General features: G+C 37.2%; 1 protein-coding gene across 1 annotated transcript in view; it reads left to right on the top strand.

Moving 5' to 3' along the window:
* Window positions 1-17,868, top strand: part of LOC124606313 (MAP kinase-activating death domain protein) — a 612,624-nt gene that overhangs the window by 169,738 nt on the left and 425,018 nt on the right. Inside the window, exons 14-15 of the mRNA XM_047138295.1 lie at window positions 15,903-16,061; window positions 16,570-16,777. Coding sequence (XP_046994251.1) covers window positions 15,903-16,061; window positions 16,570-16,777 — 367 coding nt within the window. The remainder of the gene's footprint in view (window positions 1-15,902; window positions 16,062-16,569; window positions 16,778-17,868) is intronic.

The following is a 17,868-nucleotide window of genomic DNA, read 5'->3' as shown; positions in this document are numbered from 1 at the left end:
ATGTGATGTTACAAAGTGTTTTCAACACACAGGAGTCACCAGAAGCTGAGAGTGAGGGAGAAGAAATTCCTGCAACTCACATCTCTTGGGTGGAGGATTCAGATGTGTTGAACACTTTTATGAAATTTGCTGAGATAGGCAACAATACAACACTTCTGAAGTTATTGATCTGCACATCATACAAAACAATTTTTGTCAAAAAAGTTTTCTATTCAGGATGCAAGTTAGCATTTCTGCAAAGTTTCAGACAGCTCATAATAAAACTTTGGCTTAACCATCAGTGGTAGACACCAGCCCAGATATTCCACACCATGAACAATGTCAGATATCTGTACTATTGCTGAAGACAGTGATTCCATTTAAGCTGCACAAAATTCTTGGTAGCAATTTTTATTCATTACCTTGTTCTTGGATCTTTTCAAGTCAGCTTGGTGCTTGTTTTATTTTGTAACAGGCCTATATAAAATTATTTGTGGGTACTGAACTTTATTGTGATCTCTCCTGTCAGCTACCTGATTTTGCACATTAAAACTACAGGTCTAACTTACAGCCCTGTTTTTAAACCAGGTTTTTAAAATGAAATTGATAATCTGGCATAATTGATAATATGGCATTGTCAGATCCCTGAGCATGCTACATTATCAAGGTCCTACTGTAATTCTGTTTATAATATGCTACTGAATACGTGAACTTTGGAAATGCCACAGCTTTTTCCAAATCAAATACAAAAGCATGAACGTCTTTAGATTTAGATTTTGGTACTTCCTTATGCACTTTTATCAAATTTCATGCAGATTCAGTTCTCCTTAAATGTAAGTCATGTTACACTTCTAATTTGTTTTTTCACCTTCAGCAACTGATAACAGTATCTGGTACTAACCACATATTGTGCACGTTTCTCTTCTTAGCAGATGGAAACAGATTGAAATTGCGATGGAAAATTGTCCTACACAAAGCTTCAGACACTGGTTTAGTATTATCTTCAACAACTTTTTCTTTATATAAATTGTACATAACCCTGATGTTAAATTCAGGACTCACGTAATGTCTCTTAGGGTTTCCTGATCAAGATAATGTGACTGATGACATGGAAAACTTTTAATACGGGAATAGATGTGACTAGCTGTACCTTCTCGAGCTTTATTGCTGACCTCGTAAGTTGCGTTCAGGCTCCTCTCCTTTCTTGAGTGACCCTGCCATCAGAAGTTTGAGAAGTTAAACAAAAATACTTTTTTCAGATTTTAACTGAACAGTTCTGAACATTAAATTGTATTTATTAATACAAGCCTTTGGAGGGTGAGGTTCTGATCATGGTCTTCTTGCTCCAGAGGATTCTGATTTGATTAGTCCATATAGATAGCCATTTTGAGAATTAAAAGGTTCCATTTGCCAAAAACTATTATGAATACCTTTGCTTTCTTCTTTAGTTATTTTTGAAGCACATTACATCCACAGTGGTTGAGCATCATTACAAAATATTTTAGTAGTAATGATTTTAACTTTTCTAATGCTGTATGTTTTACCTTGATTCCTATTCAGTTTCACCTCTTGTCTTCCATCTTCTCACTGTCATTTTCTTGTATGATTGCTGTTGCTCATCTTCTTCATTAGTCTCATGATATTCTGAAGCGCAATACAAAATTTTTCCCTCTTCATTCATGATTTCTCTAAGCCTCTCTGAATCAGTCATATTATCATAAACATAAGCTCATACAAACAGCAGTAACAACTGCCAAATAATTAAGCTAATTGTTTATACAACAATGAAATAATAAAATAGTATAAAACTTTTCTACATGAAAACAATTTGTTGGATGATGTTATAATACAAAACGTCACATGAAAACAGCTTTGGTAATTTTAAAATGAAAAACTTTTCTGCAAGTAGTTGTTAGTAATAATAATAATAATAATAATAATAATAATAATAATAATAATAATAAACAGGAAACTTCCCAGTGGTGGAACAAATGGTTCAAATGGCTCTGAGCACTATGCGACTTAACTTCTAAGGTCATCAGTCACCTAGAACTTAGAACTAATTAAACCTAACTAACTAAGGACATCACACACATCCATGCCTGAGGCAGGATTTGAACCTGCGACCGTAGCGGTCGCTCGGTTCCAGACTGTAGCGCCTAGAACTGCACGGCCACTCTGGCCGGCAAGTGGTGGAACAGAAAACTAATTTAGTTTCACAGCATTATGGTGTAAGTCAGATTTAATTCACTTTGCCATGAAATGTAAATAGAAAATCTAATTTTGTTTCATGGTGTTGTTGTGCATGTCGAACGGACTTCATTTTATCATAACATTTATCATGCAAACCATTTCACAGTAGAACTTGTGATGCCATCTGTGATGCTATTGCACATACAAAGACATGCATCACTATGCCATCCAAAAGAAAAAGGAGTACTTAACTCATTTTTGTCAATATGTGACTTATATCGTTATATTGTAAATCCCTTCACTGCTTCCAGCATCTGATGGAGATGATGAAGAGTGTTGTGTATAAGTATGAACTCATCACAAATATACCACCTGTTTTCTTACTTATTATTTATTAAATGTCTGTGTCCTCTTATAAAACCAATGAATCATGATTGGAATCCAGATGCATCATGCTGTCCAATTTTATATAATCACAAATCGATGCTCTAAAATTCTAATCCATCAGCATGACATTAAAAAAAAATGAGCATGTTAGTGTACATAAACATCTGTTGACAAAAGTGAAGAATGAAACCATGAGTGATAGAGTGTTAGACTGCAGCTGAATTACACCACTGCAATAAGTTTGAAGAAATGAAACCATGAGTGATAGAGTGTTAGACTGCAGCTGAATTACACCACTGCAATAAGTTTGAAAAATTAACTTTCATTACAATGACTATTCACAATATGAGTAGAGTTGACAATACCTCCAAAACTTCCAACCACCACTTGCTCATTTTTGTGTCTGCTGCTGCCCTTGGTTCCCCAGTTCTGCACAACAGTGGTTGTGCGGTGGTTGCTGTTGTGGTTGTGGAGATATGAGTGTTTGGTTGGGTTGACGTCATGTTATGGTGCTCACCAGGACTATTATGTCTCCTCTGCATCACAGTATTTTTCAGGGAAGAATTTGAGATATTATATGTTGTTCTTGAATGTTTAGGGATATTCTCAAATGTTCACAAATAGTCTAGAATATTGCCAAATGTTTTAGATGGAAACTGAGAAATGGCATATATCACATTGCTCCACAGTCTGCCAAAATCATCTTAACCTGGATCGTGCAACATAGTAAAGACAGAGAACCAATTCAACAAAAAAGTATTGCCACTGATGGATAAAAACTACATAAATGAAGAATGGTTATGCGACTAAACAGTTTTAACAAATGAAGTAATTCGATAAGCAAATCATCGAATGCAGAGTATGATTCCAGGGGAAGAAACACATTTAAATCCATTGATACAGCATTAACCAATGAAATTTACAAAAGAACTCTTACATTTGCACTATGTTCCTGATATGCCCGCACTAAACAGCTTCTAAATAATGTCATATAAGTGGAAATATGAACTAGAAAAGAAAATGGCAAGTCAGTATTCTTACCACGAATTCAGTTCATTTCATCTACCTTACAATTCACTTTTAAAATCTACCCATAAGATACTGATGGCCCCACCTTTGATGATCCTTGGGCATGGCCACCTTTTGTTTATCTGTTGTTTATGTGCCATTCAATAGACTTTGATTTGTTACTGAGACTTAATAAGTGTTGTACCTTTTTATTCCTGTGTCTGAATTTCGATTCCATGAACCCTAGTAGGTTACAGGCCTAGTTTATTCACAAAATTTCAACACAGAAGTTTATTATGTCTTTTATTTGATATGTGATTCAAGTTACCTCATGTGTCATTTTTTGTAGCATGTAGAATAAAGGAGTTTCAAGAAGCATTGTGAAATTTGATAGATCGAATTTCCAGTAATGGAAATATCAAATCTGGGCTTTGTTCAACACCTACAGCATTTGAGATGTGGTGGATGGTGAGAGAGCATAACCCAAGATTTGATGACATCTGCTGGAAAACTGTGGGTAAAAGACAGTGGTCATGCCATGTGTTGCATTTCACCTGTGATCGAGTACTTGCAACTCAAATTTTTGATAAGGTGCACTACTGCTTGCGAAATGTGGAAGAACAAACATCCAAAGTGAACAAACTCTGTGTTATGAAGAAGTTTCATGATTAGCAAATGAATGTGAGTGATTCATTATTGCGACATATCGCAAAAATCATGAACATTCTGAGCCATGTCAATTACTTAAAGGTGAAACTGTGTTGGACTTAGTGATCATGGCCAAGATCCTTGGAAGTCTTATGATGGAGTTTCATGCCATTGCCATGACCTGGGACAGTGTGTCCAGGGCTCAGCAAATGATTCTGAATCTCCAAGAGTGACTCATCCCTAAAGAAAAATGATTGAATGACTTGGAGGAGGCATCCATTATCCTGGCTGCAACTTCATTTCAAGGCTGGAAGGAAGAGCGTACAGATGTGAAGAAGAAGAACCTGAATCAGGCAGATTCAAGAGGAAAATTTACTTGCTAGACATTGGGGAAGGAAGGCCATCTGTAGAGAAATTGCCATTCTAAGAAGAAGAAAAATAGGGAGCAAAATAGAGGTGATGTAAATGCATTCATTGTTACTGACAGAGGATCATGCAAAACAGGTCTGCATGATAAAGTGGTTTGTGAGAGTATGTTGAGTGCTGATATGAGTGAAGTCTTGATTACTGACTGTGGGGGATCGTGGCACATCATTTTTCCATGAGAATGGTTCAGTGAAATTCATGAGTGTCAGAACATTGAAGTTTCAAGTGTAGATAATGGTAAATGGAAGTGAAGACAATCAGATCAATTAAAATAAAGAAATTCACAAATGAGTATGGAGAAGATGGACAAACTTATAATGCAGTCTACATCCTAAAAACGAGGAAGAATTTATTATCTGCCAGTATTTGCATGACAAAGGTTTTGGAGTGAGATTTGTAGCTAAGTTCTTTAACATTTCTTGAGAGGGGGATGTGTCATTATTGAAGGAATAAAACAAGGAAACTAAATTTGCAGAATTTTTTTGGTATCAAACACCCAATGTGATGTGAATTTATCATCCACAAATAACCTCAAAACTGACACAAAGGATTGGGTCTTGTAAATGTCAAACTGATTGTGAATTTGATCAGAACAGATCTTATCAATGGAATAAACATGTCTGATGCAGCATCATTCTTTTGTTAAGTGTGTAAATATGCAAAGTGTCATCGTTTATCTTTTAACAAGAAAATCAGAGCAAGACATTTGGGAATCAGCGATTTCATATACAGTGATGTGTGCAGACAAATGGTGACTGAATGAGGTCAGTGGTGCATACTATTTTGTAACATTTACAGATGATTCATCTGGTTTTTGTCATGTCTATTTCTTGAGAAATAAGTCTGATATTTTTATCATTTCAAGGAATTGGGATGACAATGTTGAACAGGCTGTCCAGAAGTGTGAAGACCCTGAAGATTGATTGAGGGATGGAATACTTGAACAAGAACATGAAGAGCTATCTCATTGAATGTGGGATAGAATTTGAGACAATGGAATCATATACTTCACAACAAAATGGGAAGGCAGAACACAAACACAGGACCATCATTGAGTCCACAAGGCCCATGCTCATTGGGACGAATGTTCTGAAAATTCTGTGGATGGAAATGGTTGACACCACTGTTTATATGTTAAATCAGACTTCAATCAAATAGGGAAGAAATGCGACACCATGTGAATTATGATCAGGGAAGTGAATTAAGATCAGGGAACCCCAAATCTCACAATGTAAACTTTCAGTGCAGAAGCATTTCTCTCTATTCCTAAATTTTTCTGCAAGAAGTTGGATTCGAAGGCCAAGAAAATGATTGTGGTTGAATATCAGGGAGGATCTTGCAGTTACAGACTTTTTTAATCCAGAAAACAATAAAATCATCAAATCCCAAGATTTGAATTATAGTAAGCATGCCCTGACCATCCATAAACCCATTTCAAAGCAGCATTTTCTCAGTTTATGTAATTTTGTTTGCTATTTGGTCTCCAAAACTGAAGAATCTGAAGATTAAGATGGAAAACACAATGTCAAGCCACCAGCTGAGGATGTGAGTAAACTACAAAAAGGTGTGCTCAAGATCCCGGACAACCACATGAAGATTAATAGCAGTCTTACAAGTTACCTGACATGAGCAAGATTTGACCTCCAGCCAGATATATTGCAAGCTATGTAGACTGTCTTGAGCCAAACACCTTTGAAGAGGCAGTCTTGGGTCTAGACAAAGGAAAATGTAAACAAGCAATTGAAGAGGAACATGAAACACGTCAAATGAATGAAACTTATGTCATCCTGCTATAAAAGGACCAATGGATGATAGATTCAAAGTGGGTTTTCAAAACTGAGCCACCAAAAATAAAAATTGCCCCTGGTACAACTGTAGACTTTTTGCTTGAGGCTTTACTCAAAGCTCTGGACTGTACTACTAGGAAACTTTGTTGCCTGTCCTGCGATACAACTCACTGCACACGGGGGAAGCTGCCAATTATCTGGACTTCTTGGATTTGTTTGTGGATGGTGGGCTGTTGATTAGAGAAAGCAAAGAATCTTTCAAGGTAATTGCAGATGGAATGAAAATGTATATAATAACTGTTTCTGAAGTGAAAGTCTTTTTCAGAATGGAAATTGAATGAAATAACAATTTAAAACATTGTTTGTCCACCAAAAAATGTATGCAATGCAAATCTTGAAATGTTTTGACTCAGAAAATTTGAATCCTGTATCTGTTCCAGTGGATCTAAATGTGAAATTGTGCTCAGCAGATGAAAATGTGCCAGTTGTAGTTAAATTTCCATTCCTGGAAGCAATTGATCCACTTTTATTTCTTGCAACTATTAGTCATACAGATCTGGCCTGCAGTGAGCAAATATGTAAACAGTTATGAAGACAGTCATTGTCAAGCCATCATACACATTTTCAGGTATGTGCAACGCACGAAGGATTTCAGTATATTGTACAGAAAGAGCAAAGAGAAGATGGTTCTGTTCAAGTGTAGCAACTTGGATTATGCAAGAGATATAGGAATAAGGTGGTTGACCTCCAGTTTTGTTATCCTGTTATCAAATTTACCTACAATGTTCCTCCCTGGGTCAAAGAATGGTAACTTTGCCTACCGCAGAAGTGGAATATGTGGCTGCCAGCATGCTGTAAATATGTGATATGGTGCAGAATCTGCAAAGTTATTTTGGAGAGCAATGCAGTCAAGCAACAAACCTCGTTATGGATAATCAGAGTGCGATAAGACTCATAAAAAATCCCAAACTTCATAAAAGATCAAAACATATTGATATCATTTCATAAGAGAAGAAGTATGAAGAGGGAGGAATCATTATCAAGTATGTTCCAAGTGAAAGGCAGTAAGCAGACATTTTAACAAAACACTTGACATTTTAACCAAATCCTTGAGACCCACTTCTATATCAACACTTACTTTGATTCTTTGGACTCTCAGAGATTGACATTTTAATTCTACCAGGATTTGGTACTATCTCACATATTGTATGCCAAGAAAGAGGGAAAATTGAATCATTTGGAATGTTAGGTGTTATTTATGCCATACTATCAGTTGGATTAATAGGATTTATTGTATGAGCACACCATGTATTCACAGTATGAATGGATGTTGATACATTGACATACTTCACATCAGCAACAACAATTACTGCCGTACCAACAGGTATTAAGGTATTCAAATGACTAGCTACATTATATGGAACTAAATTCAAGTTTAACCCGCCATTATAATGAGCTCTAAGATTTGTTTTGCTATTCACAATTGGCGGTTTAACAGGCCTAGTATTAGCAAACTCATCTCTTGATGTTCTACTCCATGATACATACTATGTAGTAGCACACTTCCACTATGTATTGTCCAAGGGGCAGAATTTGCAATTATAGGAGTTGTTGTTGTTGTGGTCTTCAGTCCTGAGACTGGTTTGATGCAGCTCTCCATGCTACTCTATCCTGTGCAAGCTTCTTCATCTCCCAGTACCTACTGCAACCTACATCCTTCTGAATCTGCTTAGTGTATTCATCTCTTGGTCTCCCTCTACGATTTTTACCCTCCACACTGCCCTCCAATACTACACTGGTATCCCTTGATGCCTCAGAACATGTCCTACCAACCGATCCCTTCTTCTAGTCAAGTTGTGCCACAAACTTCTCTTCACCCCAATCCTATTCAATACTTCCTCATTAGTTACGTGATCTACCCATATAATCTTCAGCATTCTTCTGTAGCACCACATTTCAAAAGCTTCTATTCTCTTCTTGTCCAAACTATTTATTGTCCATGTTTCACTTCCATACATGGCTACACTCCATACAAATACTTTCAGAAACGACTTCCTGACACTTAAACCTATACTCGATGATAACAAATTTCTCTTCTTCAGAAATGCTTTCCTTGCCATTGCCAGTCTACATTTGATATCCTCTCTACTTCGACCATCATCAGTTATTTTTCTACCCAAATAACAAAACTCCTTTACTACTTAGAGTGTCTCATTTCCTAATCTAATTCCCTCAGCGTCACCCGATTTAATTCGACTACATTCCATTATCCTTGTTTTGCTTTTGTTGATGTTCATCTTATATCCTCCTTTGAAGACACTATCCATTCCGTTCAACTGCTCTTCCAAGTCCTTTGCTGTCTCTGACATAATTACAATGTCATCGGCGAACCTCAAAGTTTTTATTTCTTCTCCATGGATTTTAATACCTACTCCAAATTTTTCTTTTGTTTCCTTCACTGTTTGCTCAATATAGAGATTGAATAACATCAGGGAGAGGCTACTACCATGTCTCACTCCCTTCCCAACCACTGCTTCCCTTTCATGCCCCTCGACTCTTATAACTGCCATCTGGTTTCTGTACAAATTGTAAATAGCCTTTCGCTCCCTGTATTTTACCCCTTCCACCTTCAGAATTTGAAGGGGGTATTCCAGTCAACATTGTCAAAAGCTTTCTCTAAGTCTACAAATGCTAGGAACGTAGGTTTGCCTTTCCTTAATCTAGCTTCTAAGATAAGTCGTACGGTCAGTATTGCCTCACGTGTTCCGATATTTCTACGGAATCCAAACTGATCTTCCCCGACATCAGCTTCTACTAGTTTTTCCATTCCTCTGTAAAGAATTCATGTTAGTATATTGCAGCCGTTACTTATTAAACTGATACTTCAGCAATTTTCACATCTGTCAATGCCTGCTTTCTTTGGGATTGGAATTATTATATTCTTCTTGAAGTATGAGGGTATTTCACCTGTTTCATACATCTTGCTCACCAGATGGTAGAGTTTTATCAGGAGTGGCTCTCCCAAGGCTGTCCGTAGTTCTAATGGAATGTTGTCTACTCCGGGGGCCTTGTTTCGACTTAGGTCTTTCAGTGCTTTATCAAATTCTTCACGCAGTATCATATCTCCCATTTCATCTTCATCTACATCCTCTTCCATTTCCATAAAATTGTCCTCAAGTACATCGCCCTTGTATAGACCCTCTATATACTCCTTCCACCTTTCTGCTTTCCCTTCTTTGCTTAGTACTGGGTTTCCATCTGAGCTCTTGATATTCATACAAGTGGTTCTCTTTTCTCCAAAGGTCTGTTTAATTTTCCTGTAGGCAGTATCTATCTGACCCCTAGTGAGATAAGCCTCTACATCCTTACATTTGTCCTCTAGCCATCCCTGCTTAGCCATTTTGCACTTCCTGTCGATCTCATTTTTGAGACATTTGTAATCCTTTTTGCCTGCTTCATTTACTGCATTTTTATATTTTCTCCTTTCATCAATTAAATTCAATATTTCTTCTGTTACCCAAGGATTTATACTAGTCCTCATCTTTTTAGCTACTTCATCCTCTGCTGCCATCACCACTTCATCCTTCGAAGCTACCCATTCTTCTTCAACTGTATTTCTTTCCCCCATTCCTGTCAATTGTTCCCTTATGCTCTCTCTGAAACTCTGTACAACCTCTGGTTTAGTCAGTTTATGCAGGTCCCATCTCCTTAAATTCCCACCTTTTTGCAGTTTCTTCAGTTTTAATCTACAGTTCATAACCAATAGATTGTGGTCAGAGTCCACATCTGCCCCTGGAAATGTCTTACAATTTAAAACCTGGTTCCTAAATCTCTGTCTTATCATTATATAATCTATCCGAAACCTGTCAGTATCTCCAGCTTCTTCCATGTATACAATCTTCTTTTATGATTCTTGAACCAAGTGTTAGCTATGATTAGGTTGTGCTCTGTCCAAAATTCTACCAGGCGGCTTCCTCTTTCATTTCTTACCCCCAATCCATATTCACCTACTACATTTCCTTCTCTCCCTTTTCCTACTGACGAATTCCAGTCACCCACGACTATTAAATTTTCGTCTCCCTTCACTATCTGCATAATTTCTTTTATTTCATCATACATTTCTTCAATTTCTTCATCATCTGCTGAGCTAGTATGCATACAAACTTGTACTACTGTGGTAGGCATGGGCTTCGTATCTATCTTGGCCACAATAATGCGTTCACTATGCTGTTTGTAGTAGCTTACCCACATTCCTATTTTCCTTTTCATTATTAAACCTACTCCTGCGTTAACCCTATTTGATTTTGTATTTATAACCCTGTAGTCACCTGACCAGAAGTCTTGTTCCTCCTGCCACCGAACTTCACTGATTCCCACTATATCTAACTTTAACCTATCCATTTCCCTTTTTAAATTTTCTAACCTACCTGCCCGATTAAGGTATCTGACATTCCACGCTCCGATCCGTAGAACGCCAGTTTTCTTTCTCCTGACAACGATGTCCTCTTGAGTAGTCCCCGCCTGGAGATCCTAATGGGGGACTATTTTACCTCCGGAATATTTTACCCAAGAGGACGCCATCAGCATTTAACCATACAGTAAAGCTGCATGCCCTTGGGAAAAATTACGGCCGTAGTTTCCCCTTGCTTTCAGCCGTTCACAGTACCAGCACAGCAAGGCCGTTTTGGTTAGTGTTACAAGGCCAGATCAGTCAATCATCCAGACTGTTGCCCCTGCAGCTACTGAAAAGGCTGCTGCCCCTCTTCAGGAACCACACGTTTGTCTGGCCTCTCAATAGATACCCCTCCGTTGTGGTTGGACCTACGGTATGGCTATCTGTATCGCTGAGGCACGCAAGCCTCCCCACGAACGGCAAGGTCCATGGTTCATAGGAGGTGTCATTCAATTGTACCCATTATTTACAGGATTAACCATAAACAATACATGGTTAAAAATTCAGTTTACAATTATATTTATTGGGATAAACTTAACATTTTTCCCTCAACACTTCCTAGGTCTAACAGGAATACCATGATGATATTCAGACTACCCAGACACATATACATTGTGAAATGTAGTATCAAGAATTGGATCAACAGCCTCTATTGTAGCATCATCATATTCATTGTAATTAGATGAGAAAGAATGGTTACAAATTGAGCAATTATATTCAGAGCTAATATAAGCAAATCAACAGAATGGTTACAAAATAATCCCCCTGCAGAACACAGCTTGAATGTTGTCAGAAATAGATTTTAAAATGCTCAAATAGTGGGAGTATTGAAATGTTATTTTTACTTTTAAAATCTCCCCATGTATGATACTGATTACATCACAGTTGTATTTATTTTGATGTTCCTTGGATGTAGCCCCCTTTTGTTTATTTGTTGTGTGTCTGCCCTTCAGTACGCTTTGCTTTGTATTAAGATGAAATAAAAGTTGTTCCTTTGTATTCCTGTGTCTGAATCTGAATTACATAAAACTCAATAATTCAGCTTTAAGAGACTCCACTATCCAGTAAGATAAACGTACAGTGTGACCATCAGTAAAGCATAAGGGCAAACATTCCAACTTGTCGAGTGAATTTAAAAGAATTGTGTTGTTTTGTATGGACAACTGTTGTTGTTGTTATTGTGGTCTTCAGTCCTGAGACTGGTTTGATGCAGCTCTCCATGCTACTCTATCCTGTGCAAGCTTCTTCATCTCCCAGTACCTACTGCAACCTACATCCTTCTGAATCTGTTTAGTGTATTCATCTCTTGGTCTCCCTCTATGATTTTTACTCTCCACACTGCCCTCCAATACTAAATTGGCGATCCCTTGATGCCTCAGAACATGTCCTATCAACCGATCCCTTCTTCTAGTCAAGTTGTGCCACAAACTTCTCTTCTCCCCAATCCTATTCAGTACCTCCTTATTAGTTATATGATCTACCCATCTAATCTTCAGCATTCTTCTGTAGCATCACATTTCGAAAGCTTCTATTCTCTTCTTGTCCAAACTATTTATCATCCATGTTTCACTTCCATACATGGCTACACTCCATACAAATACTTTCAGAAACGACTTCCTGACACTTAAATCTATACTCGATGTTAACAAATTTCTCTTCTTCAGAAACGCTTTCCTTGCCATTGCCAGTCTACATTTGATATTCTCTCTACTTCGACCATCATCAGTTATTTTGCTCCCCAAATAGCAAAACTCCTTTACTACTTAGAGTGTCTCATTTCCTAATCTAATTCCCTCAGCGTCACCCGACTTAATTTGACTACATTCCATTATCCTCATTTTGCTTTTGTTGATGTTCATCTTATACCCTCCTTTAAAGACACTATCCATTCTGTTCAACTGCTCTTCCAAGCCCTTTGCTGTCTCTGACAGCAAATGGACAACTATAAGTAGCTTATTGAGCAACAGTAAAACTTATTTAGCTTTGCAGCAAAAAACAAGGCATCAAATGTAGTTTATTATCATCCATTTTGAGTAAGTTAGATGCTAAACAGGTTAGGTGATCAACATCCCCATTTTTCCCAATTCTGTAAATGAATGGAAAAAATACCAAAGCAAAATTTGTCATTTTTGGATAGTGGATAATAAGCCCTGCATGAGTGAGTTTCTTTGATTAGCCATAAGAGGAAGCTACACATTTTGTATCAGATACAGAGTTTTGAAGTGAAGTATAATTGATGGGTGATAATTTTTCTACTATGTGCAGTGGCTAGAAACTTATGAGGCCACAAACCACATGCTAAACCAACCGTTTTTGTGAGTGGGCTTTTTATCATCATTAGACTAATTTTTGTGCATCAGTTTCATTTAATCTGTTGATTTGTGTTTGTGAAATGATCCAGTGGTCCTTCAGAAGCATTTTCCGTAATTAACCTAAGCTCAAACATATCTATTGTCATGGTCTTGATGGCTACGATAAGATGTGTTTTCAGTTTATCCAATGATTTTGGACATAGAGGAATGGAAATTCATTGGTGAAACCCTGCACCATGAAACAGCAAATTGAGATATATGATCAGAGCAGAAGGTGATGATTGCAGCAGAAGCATGACTGCTCTGTAGACTTGGCTGAAGTTGAAATCAAGAAGATTTTGAAAACTCCAATTCTCTTCTTGTTCGTGCTGCTAATTACCCAGGATTTACTTCCATGCAAGACCACACTCCAGACACTACTTCCTAATATCTCAGTTTATATTAGGTACTAAAACACTTCTCTTTTTTGGAAATGTGTTTCTCACCATCACCCTTTTGCATTTTATATCCCTTCTACTTTTCCCATCATTATTGATTTTCCTGCTCCAATAGCAAAAATTATATATGATTTTAAGTGTAAGAAATATTAGGAAGAATTTCCTGAAAGTATTTGTATGAAGTGCAGATTTGTGCAAAAGTAAAATGTAAATTATAGATAAACTCTACAGACAATAAGATAATAGAGGCTTTTGAAATGTGATTCTGCAGAAGGATGGAGACAATTAGATGGTAGATCACATAATTAATTATGCAAATTGACTGAAAGAAAGGCTAGGTTGATTTGACACATCCGGAAGCATCAAGGAATAGTTTTTCTGATTATCAGGGGAATGGGGTGGAGGGTATAAAAATTGTAGAGGGGAATGAAGGTTTGATTACATTAACCAGACACAAGTGAATTGTGACTGCAGTAGTTATGTAGAGATGATGAGGGTTTCACAGGATATTAATTTCATTCATCATGATTGATGTTTTTGGAAAGCTGGCAACTCTGTCACTAATGATTTAAATAATGAAACTCTGCAAGAGTTACGTATGTTTCCATCCTTAGCGCAATGCATTTTGAGACCTTATTCACATTTCCAAATGCAGTTATATACATGATTATTATATGAGGTGCTTGAATGTGTGTTTTCTCACCTTCCTTGGACTGTATTCACATTTTTGGAGTTATACTGCAATCAGAAAACTGAGCAATATAAATCTTGGAATTTGTGTTTATGTGTGGATGTCAAAAATAGCATATTTGTTTGCCTACTTTCAGACATTGTGCCTTATGCAGAATATCACGCACTTGCAATTCATCACTCGCTGTTTGATGTTTAAACAAAATATGTTGCAAAGAGATTGTGACAGTATGGTTCCAGAGGAAATTTGGATACAGAGGTGCTATATTTTCTGTGGATTACATTATTTATTTACTTAAAGTTGTCACTTATAAAATTATTTTACCAATACTGACGATTACTGACTTTTAATTTATAATTTGTTATTTATTATTAATTATTGACTATACTTTATGTTTTATTTTGTTGCAAATATTGAGTAAAGTCTCAGAATAAATGAGCACATTTATGGAATTTACTGTAGCTGTTACATAGAGGAGAAAACTTTTCAAAAATTAATTGATTCACTATCTAGCTTGTCCCTGAGAATTTTTTCCCCTTGATTTTGGCAGGGTACAAAAATTTTCAGCTCCTCCATTAAATACATTGTTTGCAATTTCTTGAAGTGATGGATTATCATAAGAGCTTCTTCTATGTTTTTCAATGGGTGGCCAGTGTTTGTGAATTGGTTATGTGTGTAACAGTTGATTTGTTCAGTATGTCCAGTATGAAAGTTCCTGCCAGTCTGTCCTTTGTGGTAGTTCATCAAGTCTTACATGTGATTTTGTATATTCCTGAGCCTTAGGCTTTATTTTAAAGTATAAACTAATTTCTGTTGTAGTTTGCTGAGAAACGATACCTTCATATGGTATGCTGGCCACACATTTGATTGTATTATTTGTGCCCTCTAAAGAGATAGGAACTTCTTTCTTTTCTGTTGCTTTTTCTGTGTTTTGTCTATCACTGTGCTGGGAAAGTCATTAGCCACTGCAGTTTTCTTAATGATGTCTAATTCCTTCTCACTGTTCTCTTTGTTTGGTGGAATTTTGTTTTCTCTGTATATCATTGTTTTGTAAGCAGGTTTTTTATATGTGGCAGGGATTATGGCGTTGGACGTTGTCTTTTCTCTATAGATCGTGAAATTGTGTCTGTTGTTTTGATCTCTTATGCACAAATGTAGGATATTACACACTATGCTATTGTACAACGTCTTCTTCAGAAAAGAAAGGAAAGCAAACACACATTCACACAAGCAGACAACACTTCCCACGCACGTGACCACTATCTCTGGCTGCTTTAACTGGATTGGCTAAAGCAGCTGGAGATAGCGGTCATGTATGCATGAAGTTTGCTTGCTTGGTTTGAATCTGTGTGTGTGTTTTCCTCCCTTTTCTGAAGAAGACTCTGGCTGAAAGCACACTGTGTAACAGTGTTTTCATTGTGCCTGTCTACAAGTCAGTGTGTGACCTTTACAGTGAATAGCAGTCGATCCTTTTCATAACCATTAAATATATGTTGGTGCTGTATCACCCATAATCACAATTTCTATTGTGATAGGCACTGAAATAAAAATTTTCTAATGATCCTTTTAATTACTTTGCAGGTGAGATTTTTCAACTCCCAGAATCTTCTAGCAAATTTTGCTGAACACACGAGAACACTGAGACTCTATCCAAGACCTGTTGTTGCATTCCAGATTAATAGCTTCTTGAGATCCAGGCCTCGAACAACACATTTTCTTAACCGCTTTGCTCGTACTCAGGTAACATGCCTTAACATTATACTGTTGTATGACTCAGATTTTCATGATTACCGTAATTTTTTTGAGTGAATACATGTGTTTAACAGTATTGTCATGTATATGTCAACTTATCATTTAAGTACAACATACTGCAAATATGCAAGTACATCTGAGGTGATTAGAACATTTTAGACTTTAAAATAGTGTGGTTGCTACACATGTTACGATAAAATATCCTTGTTTATATGCAGAGGGTCCCTCTCATCCTGAGATCTGTGTGACCCACCCTTCCTTTTTGACCTTCCATAAACTTTCCCTCTCTCCTCCTGGCAGTACTGACCAGCAATTCTGTCTCATAATTTATTAGTTTTCTTGCTTGAATATTCATTTTGATACAATTCACTACATTTTATCTCACTGCAAGAAATTAAGGGTATTGAAGTATTCATATGTATGAAGTTTGTTTTGTTTGAATAATTGAAGTTTATTTTGTTTGAATAATTGTATTTTCTTGGTGATTTATTTTCAGGCTGTGGAATTTCTGGCAGAATGGTCTCTAACTCCTAGCAATGTCGCATTCTTGCGTGTGCACACTGGGGTGTTTGATCCTACTCTTATTGGAGATAAATCCAAGTGGTATGCACATACTCTGGAACCCATTTACTTCAGTGTGTGGGATGAGAGCAGTTCACTGAGTGGGGCATTGCGATCATTACGTCAGCAGGAGCAACCAACAGGTTAGGAGTGTTACAGAAGTTAATACAAGGATAGTACTATACAACTATGTAGTAAGTAACCCTTGAGAGACTTTGTCAGAGTTTAAAACTTTCTTTGATATATTTCATTTTTCAAAAATGTTTAACTATTGGTATCAAGCCATCTTACCACTTTACACCTTTGCTATCATTAAGAGTAGCAGCATCCCTTAATATGAATTGCATGACTTGAGTTAGTTCCTGTCGTTCCCCCTGGAACATAGGGCCGTGATGAAATTCCTCCGCCTAGTACAATTTCTAGCAAGTCTCTTCACTTCACTCCAGATTTTCCCATCCTCTGCAGCTCCTCTCTCGATCATCCTTTTCCAGGTCTATTTGGGATGTCCACATTTTCTAACTCCTTGAGGGTTCCAATCCAATGCCACCCTTTCAACAGGTCCATCTGGTTTCCTCAATGTATACCCAACCCAGTTCCATTTTCTTTCCTTGATTTGTATATTGATTGGTTACTGATTTGTCTCCCTCCAAAGATCTTCATTTGTCATTGTATCTGGCCATCTCACATTTAAAATATGCCGTAGACAGCGGTTGATGAAACTTGTAGCTGGTTTTTGATGTGGTTAGTCACCTTCCAAGTTTCACAACCATACAACAGAACAGCCTTCACATTGCTATTGAAAAGCTGGAGTTTGGTCTTCTTTGAAATGTTCCTATTTCTCCAAACAGGGTACAGTTGTACAAACACACCATTTGCTTTGCAGATGTGACTACGGACATCTACCTCAGTGCCTCCTGTAGTCGTTACTATACTTCCAAGATAGAGGAAAGATTGGACCTGTTCTAAGTCCTCTCCATTAATGGCCAGCTATTTGTGATGGTCAAATTTATCCACATTTCTTTGGTTTTGCGAACATTTATCTTGAGGCCTGCAACTTCCGCCTCTCTCTGGAACCTGGCCAGTTTCACTTAGATGTCTTGATATTGTTGTGCCATTAAGCGGATGTCTGTGAAACTAGATCTTTGAGCCTATCCCGCATCCCCCATTGCACATCTCTCTTCCTTTCCCCCATCACTCTCTTCATCATGTGGTCCAACACCAAAAGAAATAGTGT

This window comes from Schistocerca americana, chromosome 3 (assembly GCF_021461395.2).
Source record: "Schistocerca americana isolate TAMUIC-IGC-003095 chromosome 3, iqSchAmer2.1, whole genome shotgun sequence".
Classification (NCBI taxonomy): domain Eukaryota; kingdom Metazoa; phylum Arthropoda; class Insecta; order Orthoptera; family Acrididae; genus Schistocerca; species Schistocerca americana.
The sequence above is the reverse complement of the archived record's forward strand: the minus strand, read 5'-3'. Positions and strand labels throughout refer to the sequence as shown.